Here is an 18,336-nt window from a genome sequence, read left to right as displayed (position 1 = left end):
AAGTAGGAGTTGCTGCAGCCTGTGTCTGGAGAGGTGTGGCCGGTGTTTGGTCTCCGGGGGCCCCTGCCGGGAGGCCCCCTGACTTAACCTGGACCCATAGCGGGCGTTTCCAGGTGCAGAGAGCCCAAGAGGGGCAGGCGAGGTCAAGCGGTGGCTGCCCAAGGCAAGGGCCCTCCTGTCCCTTACCTTGAGCGGTGTGCGAAGTGGCCCAGGCTTCACAGCCGCCTCCAGCTCCCAGAAGAGGCGGGGTTGGGGGGCGGGGGGACGGGATGTCCGCCTCTGGGCGGGCATGGACCTCTGCAGCCGTGGCCCGGCCTTGGCGTTGGCCTTCCTCAGACCTGGCCTGCAGCTCTGCCTTCAGCCTGAGGTACAGGAAAGAGCTCAGCTAGGTGGAGAAGCCTGCACGTTCCCCGCCCCACCGGCTCCCTCCTGAACGCTTCAGGGACCTCACCCCACACGGAGAAGCTGCCCAGCCCCTCCCGTGGCTGCAGCTCCGAGCTGGGCCTCCCCAGTTCAAGCCCAAGGGCCTCTGGCTGGACTGCTTCACCTCTCTGGACCAGACTCCCAGGGCGCCATGGCAACCAAGCACTTTGGACTCCTCGCCGTGTGCGCCCACTCAGGGTAAGAGCAGCTGTAGGGGAAAGGAGTAGAAGTCAGGGTCAGGCAGTTTCTGGACCCCAGCTTTGAGGCTCCAGACACCTTCTGAGTCACCTTTGCTGGTGCACTGTGGCCTGAAAGAGGAGGGAAAGCCGCCTTCTCCGCCCGGTACGGCAAGGGTCATGTGGGACCTCGGCGTTCCAACAGCCCTGCATGCACAGCCCCCAGGGCTTCACGGGGAGCGGGGGTGACAGCCCATGCACTGGAACGTCACCCCACCCGCTCTGTGCCCGGCTGCACTTGGATGCTGGCACCGCGACCAGACCTGGTAGGCGGCCACCAAGAGCGGAACCTGGAGGTCCTCCACACCGCCCTAGGCTGTCCCTAGACGCCAGTGCCCCACGCACCTGTCTACAAGGACTGGGTGGGGTGGGGCCTGCGCAGGTCAGACTGGACCTTTTTGTTCTATTCAGCCCTTCGACTGATTGAATGCGGCCCACCCACATAGGAGAGGTGCCCCTTTCAGCCAACTAACTGAAATGTTCATCTCCAGGAACAGCTTCACAGACATACCAGAATAATGTTTGACCAAATGTCTAAGCGCCCCCATGGCTCGGTCAAGTTGACACATACAATTCACCACCACAAGCAAGGATAAGAATTGTACTTAATGCCATAGGGTCAGCCTAATTCCTCCTGCTACAGAGGGGCTCTCGCCGTGACAGAGCGGAGCTGAAGGCAGCCCCAGACCCACCTCCTTCTATAGGGGCGAGGAGTCTTCTGAACCTCAGGCAGCTTGGAAACATCCCCGAGACGCGCTGGGCTGGGCCCCCGGGGGGTTCGCGCCATTCCCCATCTATCCTGGGCCGGGCTGTGGCCGAGGGAGGAGCTGGGCTTGAGCCTACTGTTGAGTCCCGCTCGTGGTCACACCACCTGCTGGGTGGGCTTGCGGGGATGGGCGGCCTGAACCCTAAGTGTTCTTCGCACACTTGTCTCTTTCAGTCAATACACAACATTCCGTATTGGGTTTCAGGCTCTGAGCCCCCAGATAAACGACAGCGAGCCCGGAGGGGAAAGGCCTGCTGTGCGCCTGGGGCCGCCAAGCGGGCGGGTAGCGAGCTGCCAGCAACCAGCCTCTAAGGACATTCGCGCTACCTCATAGGCAGCTCTGCCCCTCATTTCTGTGCCATCTTGGCCAAGGTCCAGCCGCTCTTTGGGCCGCACGGGTGTCCTGCGTGTGACACATCACGGGGTCTGGGTGAGCCCTGAATGAGGCAGTGCGAAGGGCCAGCAGAGGGGTGACTCCGGGGCGCGGGTTTCGGGGCTGGGGAGGGCCGGGCGGGACCCGGACCTGCGCGACGAAGCTTTGCACGCTGGAAAAACCGGCCGCAGGTTGGAGAGCGGCGGAGAGGACGGTCCTGCGGGGCCGCCGGGTGGGAGGCGCCGCAGATGGAGCGCACCCCTCCCTCCCCCGGCACCGCCCGCTCCGTCTGGCGCCCCTAGCGGCAGAGCCTCGCACGGCGGCACCGGCCGGAGACGCGGCGTTCGCGGGGCCTGGCGGGGGTGGGGAGGGGGACGGCGGGGGGACCGGAGGCCAGCGGGGAACGCGGGTGGAGGTGAGGGACAAAACTTAAAGTCTGGTGCCATTAGCATCTGAGTGTTATTCACAAGATAAATGCTAAAGGCCGCAGTTTGGTCAGTGCTCAGATGGCCTCAAGCGACACTTTGCAGGAAATCCTCACCCACGTGCAATCCCCCCGCTGTTCCTGGGCCTCAGACACGCGGCCACAGGGGCAGACCGGCGCCCAGTCAGGGCTGGAACCCGCAGTGCGCTCGAGAGACGAAGTGGATGTGCTGGCCGGGGAGGGCACGGGCTGGAGCGCGGCGCGCTGGAGCGTTTTGGGGTGGTGGGGTGAAGACCTCAGAACCGTTATGAACGCGCGAGGGGCCAGCGCGAGCTCAGGCTAGGTTCAACATCAGAGATTCCAGAAAGGAGCCAATGAGTGGACCAGACATGGCGAAGCCTTCGGTAGGGGGGCAGCCGGTTGGGGACCAGAGTTCACGTGCAGAGACACCCTCTGAATGTGGCGAATGTGGAGAAGCGCGCTGGCTGATGGCGGAGTGGGGGAGGGGGCCGTGGATGCCGGGCTCGGGGACAGGCAGCAGTCGTCTGCACTGGAGGGAACAGTGTCGCTGTCACCACGCGGGATACGACCATCGCCCAACACTTCTGACATCTGAGAAATACCAGCGAGAGGACCCGCCGCACCCCTGCAGCGCGCTGCCACCGCGGGGCCCTCAGGCAAAGACCTCGTGCCCCAAACACCAGCACCGTCAGGAGGGAAGCAGCAGGAGGTGACACTCTCCTTCCCTCGTGTTCCGCCGACACCACAGCCGGGGCACTCGCTGCGAAGGGCTGTGTGCCGCACCCGCGCGCTGAGCCCAGCTCGCCTTGGTCGCAGGAAGCCAGAGCTGTCTCCTGCCGCTGCTGTGGGCCCCACCCAGACGCCCAAGAGAGGGAGGCTCCTCTACAGTCTGTTCGACAGTGGACACATTTCAGGCGCTCTCCCCAGCCTCGCCCTCCCTGTTGTTCAGGCTGTACCTCCGCCTTGGGGTAGCTCCATACACCCCTGTCTTGGCCTTGGAGGTCTCATGCTGCGCTCAGCGAGTTCTTCTGAGGCACCGGCCTCCCCCAAGACCCCTTGCCTTGTCTTTTCCTGAATCTTATTTCACGGGGTGCGAGCACCCAGTGAGAGGCCACCGGGTTACACCGCCCGGGGAACGGGCTGGAAAACAGCTCCCCAGGCCTGGGGTAAAGCAGGGAATCTCGGTTTGTTCCCAACACCCCAGGGACAGTGACAGCGCTCCAGCTTGGGACCCTCTGGTCTCATGCGCCCTCAAAGGAAGAGCACCTGTGCGGGCAGGTTGGGCTCAGACCCCGCCCGGCCCGGCCACTGGGACTGCCCGACACAGCCCGGCCAGCCGTCCCAGCCGCGGGCTCCGTTCTAAGCACCCGACTCCCTCGGCTGGCCGCGGGGCTCCGGGACTGGCCGTAGCGGTGCACGCGCTGCCCTCGCCCCAGTCCGAGTCCAGGCTGCGGCGATGCCGTCCCCGCCGGGCCTTGCCCGCGGCCCTTCCTGCCCGGACCACTCCGAACCCCGCAGACCCGGGGTCTCCACTCAGACGTTGGCCTCCCGAAGCCCGTCCTACGGCCTTCCGGGCCCCACGCGCCAGGTGCCCCCGCTCATCGCCTCCCGCCGTCTGCCTCCGCGACCGCTGCCCGGAGGCTCCGGCGCCCCAGCAGCGCGCACCTCGGACAGCTCCCGGCTCGCGACCCGCCTCAGGCTCTCGGGCGCCCCCGCGCGGGTCCCCGGGGCAGGCCTCCGAGCTTCCTGGGCGCCCGGAAGTGCCGGCGGCGCGGGGCGGGACTTCCTGTGGGCGCGGCGCGCGGCTGCGGTTCCGCCGGCCCGGGGCGCGGCCTCCTCCGGCTCTGCGTCGTGTGACCGCCGGGGCCCGCCGGGGCCAGGGCGGCTGCCGCTGCGGGAGGGAGCCGAGGAGGGGCGGCGGCGCGGGCGTCCCCGCTCCGGGGCCCCCCGACTGCGGCTTCGCCGCGGCCCCGGCGTGACGCGCGCGTCCCCACGGCCCGGGGCCCTCGTCGCCCTTCCGGGGGGTCCCCGCACCCCCGGCGACGGCAGGAAGCCAAGGCCGCGAGGAGACCGGCCCAGCCCCGGCGTGAGCGCGGCGCGGGAAGCCGGGCGGGGCCCCCGACGGAAGCCGCGGTCCGCGCCGCACGGGCCCCTCCGAGGGGACGGCTGCCCGCCTGAGCCCGCGGACTCCCGGCCCCGTCCTGGCCTCAGGCAGGGGGTGTCCTTTGTCCAGAGCCGCCCGCGCCGGCCCGGGAGGCGGGTGCAGTGACCCCGGCCCAGGGCTTCCCGGCCGGCCACCCCGCCTCGTGTGTGCAGCCGCCCTGCAAGGCCGCCGTCCCTCACTCAGCGCCCCGGACCCTCCGGCTGCCCCGGTGAGCGCCCCCGGCTCGCAGGGCCGCCACCAGCCCGCAGAGGGTCGGCGGTGAGCCGCACCTGGAACAGACGGAGGGACCCGTAGGCACAAGGGGCAGATCGCCTCCCTGGGCCGCGACCCACTCGTCCGCCCAGCGGCGCCCTCCGCCGGCCCCCGCCTGGGGAGGGCACCAGGGGTGGAGCAGGAGGGGCCCCACTTTACATCTCGGAAAGGCCTGGACGCTGTCCACGGCCCTCACCCTCGAAGGGCCCTCAAGCGTCTTTAAAATCCTTGGGAGTGTGCTTGTGGATTCGGGTTTTCCCTTCGGGGCTCTCCTGAGCCTGAGCCTGTCCCGCGTTGTCACGCGGGGCCCCTCACTGTTTCCTGGCCCTGAACGTGGAGAGCTTCCCCACGCTGCATGGCCACTGTGGGACACGGTAGATTGAATTTTCCTGAGATGGAGTGGTTAACATTTTTAATTTCTTTATTAGCGTATAATTTAACATACTTAAAACTCCCACACCTTCCGGACAGTGTCCTGTCGCTGTGGGGGCCTGGCCTCAGATCGCGGGTCTCACCTGAGCACGCAGCACAGCTCACGCACACCCTCAGACGGGCTCCCTGGGCCGCGACCCGCGGCTCCGGGCCAGTGTCCTGCCCGCAGACCCTCCAGCCAGACCTGTCAGAGGTGGGGCCTCCCAGGCTGTGCCTCAGGGCTCCCCTCGCGGCTCGCCATTCTTCGTGATCTTGATCTCTATGCTTTTGGCGGTTTGAGGGAAAGAAGTCAGTAAAAAGCAGTTATCTTTGACCAGAACTTCTGGTTTATTTTTCGTAAAGGTAAGCAGATCCTACATATTTTCAGCGACATTGCTCTGTCGCACTAGCACCGAGCCAGCTTGAGGCACACGGAACACAAGCTGCAGGGGCATCTTTCCAGTCCCACGCGGGGCGTAGAGACCCTCCTGCAGGGACCCCGGGGCGGCCGGCCAGCGCCCGGAGCAGGCTCAGTGCAGTGGTGCAGTCCCGCCCCTGTCCCCTCTCCCTGCAGCTGTGAGACAACGCTACACCCGCCAACTTGCAGCTTGCGGGCTCTCCTCCCCTCACCCCTGCAGGAACCCACAGTCCCAGCTCCTGAGCCTCCCAGGTGAGGTGCATCCATGAGGAGGCCAGACGCCCAGGCCGTTAAGCTGCACTCCTCATATGTGGGAGTGAGGACGGTCCAGGGGCACACTGCCAGGCCTCTCCCGTGTCCCCACACGTCGCAGGTCTCCTGCCACCCGGCCCTGGGCCCTTCTCAGCCTGCCCCTGGCCTGGCCTCCCCCTGCCCCCAACACACCCCTTCCTACCGGGAGCATCTGTCCTTGCTGCCTTTTAATTCCCCACCCCGGCTCTAAGAAGACCCAAGTCTCTCCACGCTGTTGCTTGGAGTCTGATGACATTTGCATGTGCCCCACAAGGAGGAGCAGATTCTGCAGGAAATCCTGGCGGAGACAGACCCCCGGGGTGTGTGTGGGAGGAGAGGGGGTGGGCCAAGGACCTGCTGGGTCCTGCAGAAGCCATGGGGTGCCCCCAAGGAAGACGGGAACCATGACACGAGCCCGGAGGCAAAGGCCTAACCTGAGCCTGGTGACCCACCAGTCAACTGGACAGGTGGGAGACGCCGTAGCTGTGGCCCCAGCTAGAGGGGACACTCAGAATCCAGCAGGTGTGGGGAGACCCAGTGGGCCGAGCCAGCGATCCCCCCGGCGGAGTCCCGCAAGGGCACCGGCGCGGGGCCCTCGCGCTCCAGCCTTGGAAGCTTCCCGGCTGGGAGCAGCCTCCCGAGGGCACTGGGGGCCGGAGGGGTTTTGGCCGCGGGCCCGACGCGGTGAAGCAGGGGCGCAGGCCCACGCGCGCGAAGCCACGCGAGCCCGGGAGAGCCTCGTGCACAGCTCGCCCTTCGCGCTGCACCCGCGGCCGCACAGCGGCGAACGGCCCCGTGCGCGCCGGAGCGCGGACGCGCCTCCCGCCGCTGCCGGCCCCTGACCCAGCGCCGTAGGTCCGCGGAGCCCAGGGAGCCCGGCGGCCGCGCCAGACGCGGGGGTGAGCCCTCACCCCGGGCCAGGCTAGCCGGGCCCTACCGGCGGGAGACCCAGCGGCCTGCCGTGGACAGACTCGCGGGGAAGCACAGGACCCGAGGGCGGCGCGGACCCCCCCCCCCACGGCAGCCCCGGACCGAAGCCCGCGCCCAGCTTTCCTGGGGCCGTTGGGCGCCGACGGTCTTTCCATTTCCAAATGGCTCTTACGAAGGGTTACTACGCAAATCGTCCGTCCTGTCCGGCCCCTTACATAGTTTTCGGGCTCCTGGTCCGGGTCCTTGCCCCGAGACACGGACTCGTCCGCTCCCTGGCAGCTCGCCCCGGGCCGTCGGGGGGCAGGTGCGAGGGCAGGGTCGCGCAGCCCTTCCCGTCGCAGGGCTGGGATCGCGGGCTCGGGGCGGGGGGCGGTGGGGGGGGGGGGCTGTCCGACAGCATCGAGGGGGCGGGGCCGGCGGCCTGGGGAGAGCCAGCGCCGGGGCGGGGCGGGGCGGGGCGGGGCGGGGCGGGGCGGGGCGGGGGCCGGGGCCGGGGCAGGGCCGGGTCCAGCAGGTGGTGGGAGCCAAGGCTGGGGAGCCGAGGCCGGACTCGCCGCTGGGAACGCCGCCTGTGGGAGGAGCCACCGCACCCGAGGTGTTCCCTGGAATGCGGAGGGAAAACTCTTTCTCCTTCGAGATCATCCTTTTAAAATGTCTTAATTTTTACGTGTTTCTTATAGTTAGAAATAAGTAATGCAGCGTGTGGTGGGCGTTTGCGGATGTCGGCGGCCGGGAAAAGCCTCAGCACACGAGATGCGGAGGCTGGACGGGCAGGCCGCCCTTGGGGATCGTCGGCCCGGAGAGGCGCCAGAGAGGCCCGGGCACGGGGTGGGCTGCAGGGTCCTGACGAAGCTCTGCGCCGCGCAGCCTGTGATGTCCATTCTGCCCTCTTCACTGGGATTGCGAAACTTCGTTTGGGCCAGAAGAGTAACTATCCTGGGGTGGGGGTGGGGTTTTCAGACGGCCTGGGCTCATTCCCTCCTGGTCCCACTGCTGGCCACCAGCCAGGCCTGTCCTCCGTGGTCTTGGCCCTCACCTTCTTCCTCAGGATACAGCAGGTTGGCACACCCTAGTCCCCATGCACCTGGCTGCGCCTACAGCTTGCAATAAAAGGGAACCATGACGAGCCAGCAGGCTTTCTCCAAATTCTTTCTGTCCTCTGCCTAGTGACCAGCAGTGTTCTGTCAGCCTGGGCCCAGAATGAGGAAGACCGATGGAGCAGAGCCCGCCAGCTGGTTTCCAGCTGGTTTCCAGCCACAGAGACTGGGTGCTGGTGTCTCAGTACCAAAGCAGCCAGGATTATCCCGACCCGGTGAGGCTGTCACTTCCTTTACCCATGTGCCAGCTCCTTCCTCGGGAACCCCCCCCCCTCCTCTGCAAAGTGTCTGTCTCTCAGGGACCTTACTACCAGAAGGGGTGACAGGCTGCACTAGCAGAGGGACAGACCCCATGTACGGCAGGGGCTGCAGATCCGTCGGCGAGACTCTGGCCCTCACCCCCTCTGCACCTGCCTGGCCTGGCTGACACCTCTCTGCTGCTCCAGACACCTGCCCGGTCTTGGGGACCCAGGGCCTGGACCCTCGAAGTCAAGCGGACCACTGCCAAGGCAACAGTGTGAGCGACAGGAACTCCTCGGCGGCATCTGGGGCGCCCCCAGGGTCGGAAGGACCAGGGACGGCCCACGGGGGCAAGCACTGCGCCGGCAACCCAGGGAATCCACGTTTCCTGGTGGGGACCAGAACCTCGCTCGGCCCAAGTCTCCCTGTGCCCTTCCCACCTCTCATCCCTGCAGCGCCCTGTGTGGCCTCGGGCTCCAGAACCATCTAGGGGAACAGAGGGAGAGGAGCGCTCCCCAGAAAGCAAGGCGTGCTCTTGCCAGAATGTATGAGGGAAGGGGTCCTGAACAGAAGCAAGGAACAGGTCCCTCGGATCCCCCCCCCCCCCCCCCGCCGAACCTGCTGGAAAAGAAAAATAACGTGCAGGCCAGGATGGGGTCACTGCTCTAGCCAGCAAAGAGAAAGCCCTCTCCTGCCTCCTGGTTGTCAGAGCCGTTCCTGCAAGACAGGAGGTGGACCCCAACCCATTTCTTTATATTATAGAGGCAAAGTATTTTGTAGAAAATTTGGGAAACGGAGACAAACAGATGTCACAGTAGTTCTCACTGTGCGGCAGAAATGTACTCTTCGAATTTGTTTCTATCTACACAGATCCTTTCCTCCCGGACCTTTTTAGATGGTTTGCAAACACCAAGTGCGTTGGTCTCCTAATGCCTTTGTGTGTGCTTCCTACACTCGGGTGTTCTACGGGGCCATAGGACAGTCCCTGTCCCCAGCTCTGCCTGTGTCCACTGCTGTCACCGCGGTGCATTCCCTCCCATCCAGCAGCCATATCCTGCCGCCGGCTGCCACGTGTCCTCACGGTTCCTACTGTCATCAGCTCCCCCGCCTTGCTCCTCGAGGACAGCTTACCAGTTGCAAAGGGAAAAGAGGAACCACACAGTGGGAAACCCAGACAACACTTGGACCATATAATCAAAATGACCCCTAGCTAGTGACCCGCCGACACAGTGGACACCTCACTGCGGTCCCCCCTCTGGCAGTGTAGGACCTGTGTTTGGTAAGGAGGAGAGGGGACAAGTCTGTGGACAGCACCGGTGGAGCTTTCCAGGCTGGGAAGCAGAAGGAGCAAAGGCTGAGAGAAAGGCAGGAGCAGGCCTGGCAGGTTCAGGGGAGGACAGCAGGCCCCACGGTTGGGAGATGGAGAGGTGGTGCCGGACACGCTGGGGTGACGGGCCAGCGCCAGGCTGATGAAGGTGAGGGCGCACCGGGCACAGCGGATGGCACGGCGGAGTTCCTAGCTCCTGGAGAGCCAGCGCCCTCCATGGCCGGCGCCGGTGGCCCAGCGCAGCTATGACAATCCCCCTCTTCCTGCCCGGCACGAGGGGCCACTCACCGCCTGTGCTTCTGTTTGGGGAGTGGGGTTAAGGACACAGGGCGGACACCAGTGCAAGAGACTTTTGTAGAAGCTTGTAGAGAGGATCACTGTCAGGGAGCAGGTGCACGTTTCCAGGGGCCCTCCGCGCTCTGGGGTTTCTGTCTGAACGAGGAGGCTGAAGAGAGGCCACAGAAGTCACTGACAGGAAAGCTCCCGGGGCACGGAGAGAGACAACCGTGCGGTGCCTTGGGAACATGCTGTTCCAGACCCAAGCCCCATGACACACACGTGTGGCAGATGCTGTGAAGGTTTCTCAGCAGCGATGAAACATGAGAGCGTCCACTGTGTCGAGAAACCCCGGAATGCAGTGCCCATGGGAAAGCCCGCATCCGGGCCGATGTAGGGAGGGACGCCAGGGAACTCCTAACTCCCACCCTCAGGACCCGAATCCCGCCAACACCCCCAGCCTGGAGGCAGACGCCACCCCTTGGAGCCTCAGGAGAGACCCGGCCCCCACCCACACCTTCAGGGCACCCTGGGACAGACCCAAACACAGACTGGCTGGGCTGGGCCCGACTCCCTGACCCGAACACATGGAGATCGTAAAGGTAGGGAAGCTAAAGGATCATCATTTTTTCTTAATTTATTTTTTAAAAGACTTTGAGAGACAGAGAGAGAGATCGCAGAGCGGGGAGGGTCAGAGGAGACGCGGCCTCCCGGCGAGCGGGGAGCCGATGCGGGACTCGATCCTCGGACTCCAGAATCACGGCCCGAGCCAGAGACAGTCGCTCCACGGACGGGGCCCCCCGAGTGCGGCTTCTCCGCTAGGCGCGAGCACACGGGCCTCCGAACGGCCGCAGCAGAAGGTCCTCCCTGAGCTCCGTGCCCCGCGCACACGCCCGCACACGCCCGCACACGCCCGCAGGGGCCAGATCCCGGCCGCGTCCCAGCGAGCCGCAGACCGGCCTGGGCGGGCATCACGGCCCTGCCGCCCCCCGCCCGCCTCTGGCAGGGCCGCACCCGGGCCCCAGGCCACGCGGGGCTCACGTCCCCCGAGTCCGCCAGAGCTGCGGCTGCCCTCGCCGCCCGCCACGAAACGCCCCCCCGGCTCCGCCCGCGCCCGACGTCGGCCCCGCGAAGCCCGGCGCCCGCACGGCGAGTCCTCGGCCCCCGGAGCGCGGGCGCGGAAGGCCGGCGGGGAGGCCGGCGGGGAGGCCGAGCGGGCGCTCGCGGCCCCCGGCCCAGGGAGCTTCCCCCACAGCCTCCCCGGCCCCGCTGCCCCCCGCCCCCGGCCCCCGGCCTCGGCCCCCCTCCCCCACCCTCGTCCGCCCGCAGGGCCTTCGTCCGCTCCTTCGTCCATCCCGCGGCCCCGACCCCACCCGGGCCTGGCTGGAGGCGAGGGAGGAAAGGCTTGGGAGGGTCGCGGCTCTGGGAGAACGGCGGGCCGGGGCGGGGGGGCGGTCCGTGAAGACGCGGCGACCCGAGCCAGCGCCCGGGCTGCCCAGCCGGGGAGCCGACCCGGGGAGCAGCGGGGTGCTCGGCCCTCCCGCGGCCTAGAGCGTCGCCGGAAGTGCCGCGCCGCGGCCGCCCGGGGCAGCGGGGTGCGTAGTCCTCCTGCCGCCTAGAGCGTCCCCGGAAGTGCCGCGCCGCGGCCGCCCGGGGCAGCGGGGTGCGTAGTCCTCCTGCCGCCTAGAGCGTCCCCGGAAGTGCCGCGCCGCCGCGCAGGGGACGGCGGGGTGCGTAGTCCTCCTGCCGCCTAGAGCGTCCCCGGAAGTGCCGCGCCGCCGCGCAGGGGACGGCGGCGGTTCCGGCGAACGGAGGCGCTGCAGGTGAGTGGCGGTGTCCGGCTGCGGGCCGCCCCGGAGGGGGAACCTGGGGTTCGGGCGCGGGCACGTGTGCTTATGCGGGGCCCTCGCTTCGGAAGCGCTGCACGTGCGCCGTGGGGAGTGACAGCCGGAGGGGCGTCGCGCCTGAGCAGCGAGACGGCGTGGGGACGGCTCCCTCCGACCGCCGTGACAGCCGGGACCGGCCCCCGACCGGTGCGGCGGCCCGGGCAGCCCCGCCCCCACCCAAGCCCGTGGGACGGCCTCAGGGGACCCCGACCAGTGGGACGGCGGCGGGGACGGCGCCCTGGTCCCTGGGGTGGTCGCCGGGGGCCGCTGCGTCCCCCGCGGCTCCGGCCCTTCCCGGCGCAGTTTTCAGTTGAAGTGAGGGGGTCCCTCGGTTTGCTCCGCGGCCCGTTGAGGCGCAGCGGTCCCAGCGCCGCGGCGTGTGTGGGGTCGCTCCCCGCAGGTGTTACCGTCCCGAAGAGTGGGAACGTGGTGTTCCTGTTTGAAGGTTTTACTGATTTGTCAGAGAAAGAGAGACGGGGGGGAGCGGCGGGCAGAGGGGAGGCAGGCGCCCCGCCGAGCAGGGAGCCCGACGCGGGCCGGATCCCAGGACCCTGAGACCATGACCGGAGCCGGACGCAGGCCCTTACCCGACCGAAGCGCCCGGGCGCCCTGCGTCACCTTCCCCCGCGCGGATCAGGGCACAGACGAGGAACTTACATTAGAAACTGCGCTGGCCGCCTGCCGGCTCCTCTGTGGGTTACCTGGTGACTTTACCCGCTTGTCGTGCGTTCCCACCAGCGCGTCGCGCTCCTCACGGCGCAGGGACCTGAGCCTGTGCCAGAGACGAGCCGCCAACCCCCGCCCCAGGCTCTTTTTCCTGCACTTCCTTGTGTGGTTGCCTCTGTCCCCGGCACCTCTGGTGTTAAGCGCGGCGGGATCATCCTCAGGCCGAACCTGCACCGCTCCAGTAATGTCCTGTTTCCCTGGTTTCGTAATTTTATGATCAAATCTTTATAATTACCAAGAAAAATTGTACATCCCTAGATGTGTCTCCAGACATTTGAGGACTGACCAACGGTGCTGGGCTTGTTCATGGTGGAGCAGGACCAGGCCGGCAGCTGGCCCGGGGCTGCCGCCTCCAGCTGTGCTCTCAGCCCGCCGCGGCGGGGCTCAGGGACGCCAGCGTGGTCCAGACGGCGTTCCCAGACTGCACCCTATGGACCCCTAGCTACTGGGGTGTCCGTTTAGTCGTGACTTCGAGTTCTAGTGGCAGACTCAGGCCCGTGGAGTCCCCGCAGTGGCTCTGAGCTCACCCCACCTCCCCCGCCCCTTCCTCCCCTTGTCTTCTCTCTTACCCAGGCAGGGATTCCCACTCCTGGTGCTTCTGCAAGGCACAGCAAGGAGAGCCCCCAGGCCTGGGTCTCCAGAACACCACGGAGAGGGCTACCCTGATGGACACACACACAGGTGAGGGGTGGGCAGCAAGATGGGGTTAGGGAGGAGGGAACAGCTTAGGAATTGGGGCTCCCAGAGCCCACCTGCCTGGCTGCTAGGGGATGTAGCTGGGCTCGGGCAGCACGTCCCTGTTCCTTTCTTTGCCTAACACAGCTCCCACCCCTACTGCCTGCTGTCCTCCCCACTCTGTGTTCCATCCCCTTGCTCTCGTGGCCGCACTCTGCACCCCTCTTCCTCTGCCCCTCCCCTGCCTGGAGACTTCTGAGAACGAGACTCTTAATTCTGGCCCCATTTCTCAGGGCCCCGGCTAGCCTGGGCTCAGACTAGGAGGTCCGGAAGAGTATGGGGTGAAAACCTGGCTAGCCTCCCACCCACAGCCCTCCCAGGCTCCGGGCCCCCCTCTGTTCTGAAGGTTTAAGGCCTTGATTGCGGGCTGTCGAAGCTGAGGGCTCCTGTCCTGCTTACTGTTGTCACTGCGGTGTGGGACAAGCCGCGCCTGGGACGATGCCCGACCCCCGCCCAGCACGGACACGTGCACTGCCGCAGGCTCTCCCACCTCCGGGCTCCGGTGCGGCGTGCTCAGCAGTGGGAGTCTGGCTGGAGTAGACCCGGCCGGTAGAGTGTACTGCGGACTCCTCTGCCCGCACACCCGCACCCGTTCTCCCTGGAAGCCAGAGAACCCCCGTATCGAGTGATTCAGCTGCCCCGTGTCCACGAACACACACTCGTCCCTTCTTTGGGTCCTGCCATGAAGCTGCCTTCAAGTCCCGGGCTTGCCCGCCCTCCCTCGTCTGACCTTCATCCTGGCCAGATCTGTCCAGACGGGGCTCTTCACTGTCCCGCAGTTCTGGACCAAGTAACGGTTTTAGCAAATGTCAACATACACAGAGTGGCAGAGAAGAAACAGGTCACAACAAAGCAACATTTGTAAAGGGAATAGGACCACCGTGTCCTGGCTGCTGGTCCCAAGCACACGCCCCGGGGTCCGTGGCCTGAAAGCTGGGTGCAGGGGAGCGTGAGACCGGTGGTGGGGCTGATGGGGCTGGTGCACGTCAGTCGGGAGACCAGCAGCTTTTGCCAGGGGACTGAGTTTCTTGGTTCGAAACCAAGTTCTAACCTTTTGGGAAGACTTCCCTCCGCCAGGGTTTCTCAGCCTTGGCACCGGACATCCTGGCACGGAAGACTTCTCGTGTCTTCCACGGTGTCCTGGGCGTTCTAGAATAGTCAGCATCCCTGGCCTCCACCCACAGAAGGCCAGGACCACCTCTCACCGTTGTGACAACCAAAGATGGTTCCCACATAGCCAAGTGTGCCCCATGGGCAAAACTGCCCCAGTCAGGAACAAGGCCTCCAAGTTTAGGGCTCCTCAGGGCACCCTGGGAGGTTATCACTCAGAGGATCCCCCCTCCACACCCACACGCACACTCAGGGCTGCCTGCTGGGGGCTGGGATGGCCTCAGGAGGCAGGACCCGAGGCCTGACCCACTGGAACTGGAAAGGGTGTGTGTGCCTCGCCCCCCTTTTAATTCTGAATAATTCCTCCTTCAAAACCAGTGCCTGTGAGTTGTTTTCTTGAACTTCTAAGTCTGCCGAACCTCATGACCAGACTGGGCCGTCCCAGGGGGCCTCTGTTTCTTGGCCCTGTGCCTGGGGTCTCGCCCCATCTCCAGGTGCTCAGTTGGACAGCCCCCTAGTTAGTTAGGGAGTCGATGGAAAGTGGCTGTGGGTGCCTGCCTGCTCCACCACCCCCGGGCATCCTGGCCTTGCCCCACCCCCGCCCCCCACGCCCGTGCCTCTATCACCTGGGCGGGCTCAGTTCTCAACAGGTGCTTTGGTAAAGCGCTGCAGGCACAGCCCCCTCGGTCCCCTTGGAAAGCTGCCCTGGGGGCTGCCCTCCTACCGAACCACCTGCAAGGAAGCGTCCTTGTCCCACCTCCCGGGTGCCCCCATAGGCCCAGTGAACGTGGCAGGAACTGCCTGGCATTCTGTCTTATGGCCACATCCCTAAAGCCATTTGTCTTAATGGGCGTGTGGTCTGTGCCCAGGAGCCAGCAGGGCCAGGGGCCACCAGCAGCCTCACCACCGAGCAGCCGGGACCGGGAGGCCCCGCAGTCCAGACAGCGGGCTCCGGACGCTGGCTGTTGCTTGTTCTTGCCATGGGTTGGTCTCTGAGGAAGGATTCTCTTACTTGCCTGGACCAGAGACCTTTGAGTTTGGTCGGTCGTGGGGAGGTGTCAAGGACAGAGTTGCCGGGGCGTCCAGAGTTGGGGAAGTGAGCTGGGACGGGACCCGTGCCTCCTGGTACCTCTGCCTCGGTGTCCCTCTGGCAGTGTTCTTTGCCTTCCAGGCCATACAGCAGAGCTAGCGGCACCCAAGGCCCGGGCTTCTGTCTCCTGCTGTCCTGAGCCTGAGGGGAGAGGCCCAGCCCACCCTGGAGTCCCAGCGGAGGGACCGCAGGCATTGTGGGGAGCTGGGCAGGCGTGGCGCTGGTGTCTGCCACACACCGTTACTGCCAACTCTGTCCGTACCCCGGCGGCCACCACCCTGTCCATGCCCACGCAGCTGTGTGCCCTCAGTGCTTCCTCAGGCCTCCGGTCACTCGCCTCTGACCCTCTTTTCCAGCTTCCCTGGCACAGGCAACAGGTGGCAGCCAGGTTTCCTGCTGGGCTCCTTCAGTGGCCGAGCGAGGGGCTCAGAGCACCACGCCGACGCCAACGCAGGAGGCTTTGGAAGAAGAAGAGCCTCGCCAGGGAGAGAGAGTGCTGGGCCCGTTACAGGGGCCTCCCTGGGCCCTGGGGCTTCTGGACAGCTGTGGGAATGAGGAGGCCGGAGACAGGCCCAGAGATTCTCTGAGGGTACCAGTTGTTTCTGCAAAACCTGGAGGGCAGAGCGGTCTAGACGGCAGAGTGTCCCCGTCAGAGGCCTCCCCAAATGCTTGCTCTGCCACAAGCAGGAGGGGCCCCCGCAAAGGGCGGCCTTATCAATGTGGCACCTGTGATCGGAGCTTCAAATGCTATTCGGACGTGGTGAAGCACCAGAGCATTCACTCTGGGGAGAAGCCGTATGCGTGCAGCGACTGCGGGAAGGCCTTCATCCACAGCTCACACGTGGTCCGGCACCAGCGCACCCACCACGGGGAGAAGCCCTACGTCTGCAAGGAGTGCGGGAGAGCCTTCAGCCAGAGCTTCAACCTTGTCCGGCACCAGCGAACTCACACGGGAGAGAAGCCGTACGGATGTGCTGAGTGCGGCAAGTCCTTTGGTCAGCGGTCAGATGCCGCCAAGCACCAGAGGACACACACGGGCGAGAGGCCGTATGTGTGCAGCGAGTGCGGAAAGGCCTTCCTGCACAGCTCCAATGTGGCCCGGCACCAGCGCACCCACCATGGGGAGAGCCCCTACGAATGTCAAGAGTGCGGCCAGGCCTTCAGCCAGAGCTCCAACCTCCTGCAGCACCGGCGAGTGCACACGGGCGAGAAGCCCTACGCCTGCCCCGAGTGCGGCCGCGCCTTCAGCCGGAGCTCCTTCCTCAGCGAGCACCGGCGCATCCACACCGGGGAGAAGCCATACGCCTGCGGGGAGTGTGGCCGCGCCTTCAGAGCCCTGTCGGGCTTCTTCCGGCACCGGCGGGTCCACACGGGGGAGAAGCCTTTCCACTGCACCGAGTGCGGCCGCGCCTTCCGCCTGAGCTCACACCTGATCCAGCACCAGCGCGTCCATGGCGCAGACTGAGCCTGCAAACGGGCCGGGATGCGGTGGGTGCAGCACCCGTGAAACTCTGGCTGCGCCTGGAGGGCTGTGTCCTTCATCCCACCTGCATGAGGAGGATGAGGGAGCAGCCCGGCGCTTTAAGGTCTCGCCCATGGGGAAGCCCCTAGTGCGTCTGCTGCTCCCCGGCTGGCGGTCGGAGGAGAAGGAGTCCAAGGAAGGCTGGTTTAATAGCAGGGAATGAAGGCTTCCCCGAAGGAGGGCGATCTGATGAGGACACGTGTCCCCTGAGACTGATTTCGTATTGGTAGCACTTGCTGACGTGTGATTCACATTTGTGCAGTGCATAGATCTTAAGGGCTGGGTTTTATGAGATTTGACGAATACAACCTGTTTTGACCTTTAGAACCACTGTGCTCTCAAGATAATAGACTGTCTCCATTGCGCCCTTAGCCTCGGAGGCACCCAGTGACGTCGTTTCTGTGGCTCTAGTTTTGCTCGTTCTAGAACCTTATGTAAATAGAATGATTTCACATATACTTTTTAGTGTCTGGCTTCTTTTCCTCTGCTTAACGTTTTTGAGATTTGTCTATCAGTGGTTCTTCGTTTTGCGTTGTTTTCTTAGTTCCAAGGCGCTTTTTAAAAGGCAAGAGTCCCTTTCTATTTTGTGTCAAAGCTCTGAGTTTATGTCTGTGTCTCTCCATCCAAGTAGGAGCTCCTGTAGCCAGAACTGATTGAACACAGCCCTCAATTCAGAGTATGCCAGAATGGAACATACTCCACCAAAGGGTGTCTGTGAAGTATCTCGGGGAGGGTGTAAGAGATGCCCCACAGAGACCACAGGCTGGGCCAGAGGAGGAGAGGACACAGATGTGCTGTGTTTTCACACCATTTCAGAGAATGCCGCTTGCAGAGCTCTGCTCAGCCTCTTAAAAGCAGTACAAGAAAAGGAAGTTTAAGATATTTGTACTTTTTTTTTTGATTTAAATTTTACTAACTTAACATATGGTGCAGTATTGGTTTCTGGAGTAGAATTCAGGGATTCAAGATATTTGTACTTTTGGAGCACCTGGGTGGCTCAGGTGGTGGAAAGGGGAAGGAAAGGAAAAGAAAGATATTTGTGCAGATGTTTCCTAGGCACACACTTGTCCAGGCTCTGTGCGCTGTTCTAGGAGAGACAAAACCAGCCTGACACATGTACTCACGGCCTCTACAGGTTAGAGAGTGACCCAGACAAGGAAAGCCTCTGTGTAGCGCCCAGTGAGAAGCCCAGGAACAGCAGTACCTCCAGGGCAGCAAGAGCACAGACGATCGGGGCAAGAGAAAGACACTGGGAAGAGTCCCCAGGAGGGCCGATTCCAGAGCCCGTCCTTCAAAAGATTTCATCAACAGATGGGCTCAGTGTTGTGCACAAAGCAGGGGTCAGGGTGCACTCGGGGGTGAAAGGGTACGAGAAGTGTGCACACTCGTGGAACCTGGAATCTGCGGTCAGAGAAGGCAGAAAGTAAAACTCAAGTGAATTCACTATGTATAACTTACTATTTCACATCACACCACAACAGCTCCTTGGATGCAGACATGTGTTACTTGCCGGGAATGGAAGGAAGGAATGGCGAAGCGTCTTTGTTGCACGTCCTAGAACTCTGCCATAAGAGTGAGGTTGTCTTGTTGAAAGTTTACTGTAATGACTAAGAAAAGT

General features: G+C 64.4%; 1 protein-coding gene across 1 annotated transcript; it reads left to right on the top strand.

Annotated features, from left to right (window-relative positions):
• Positions 1–7,922: 7,922 nt before the first annotated feature.
• Positions 7,923–17,171, top strand: ZNF696 (zinc finger protein 696; the record flags this gene model as incomplete). The annotated part of the gene is made up of 7 exons (XM_080800183.1): positions 7,923–8,021; positions 8,253–8,323; positions 10,656–10,882; positions 10,979–11,244; positions 11,406–11,472; positions 12,835–12,942; positions 15,553–17,171. The coding sequence occupies 7 exons, from the start codon at positions 7,923–7,925 to the stop codon at positions 16,659–16,661; spliced, it is 1,947 nt and encodes a 648-aa protein (XP_080656309.1). The 3' UTR covers positions 16,662–17,171.
• Between the last annotated feature and the right edge of the window lie 1,165 nt (positions 17,172–18,336).

This window comes from Martes martes (genome assembly GCF_963455335.1).
Source record: "Martes martes genome assembly, chromosome: 4".
Taxonomy (NCBI): Eukaryota; Metazoa; Chordata; class Mammalia; order Carnivora; family Mustelidae; genus Martes; species Martes martes.
This window is presented reverse-complemented; position numbering and strand designations above follow the sequence as displayed.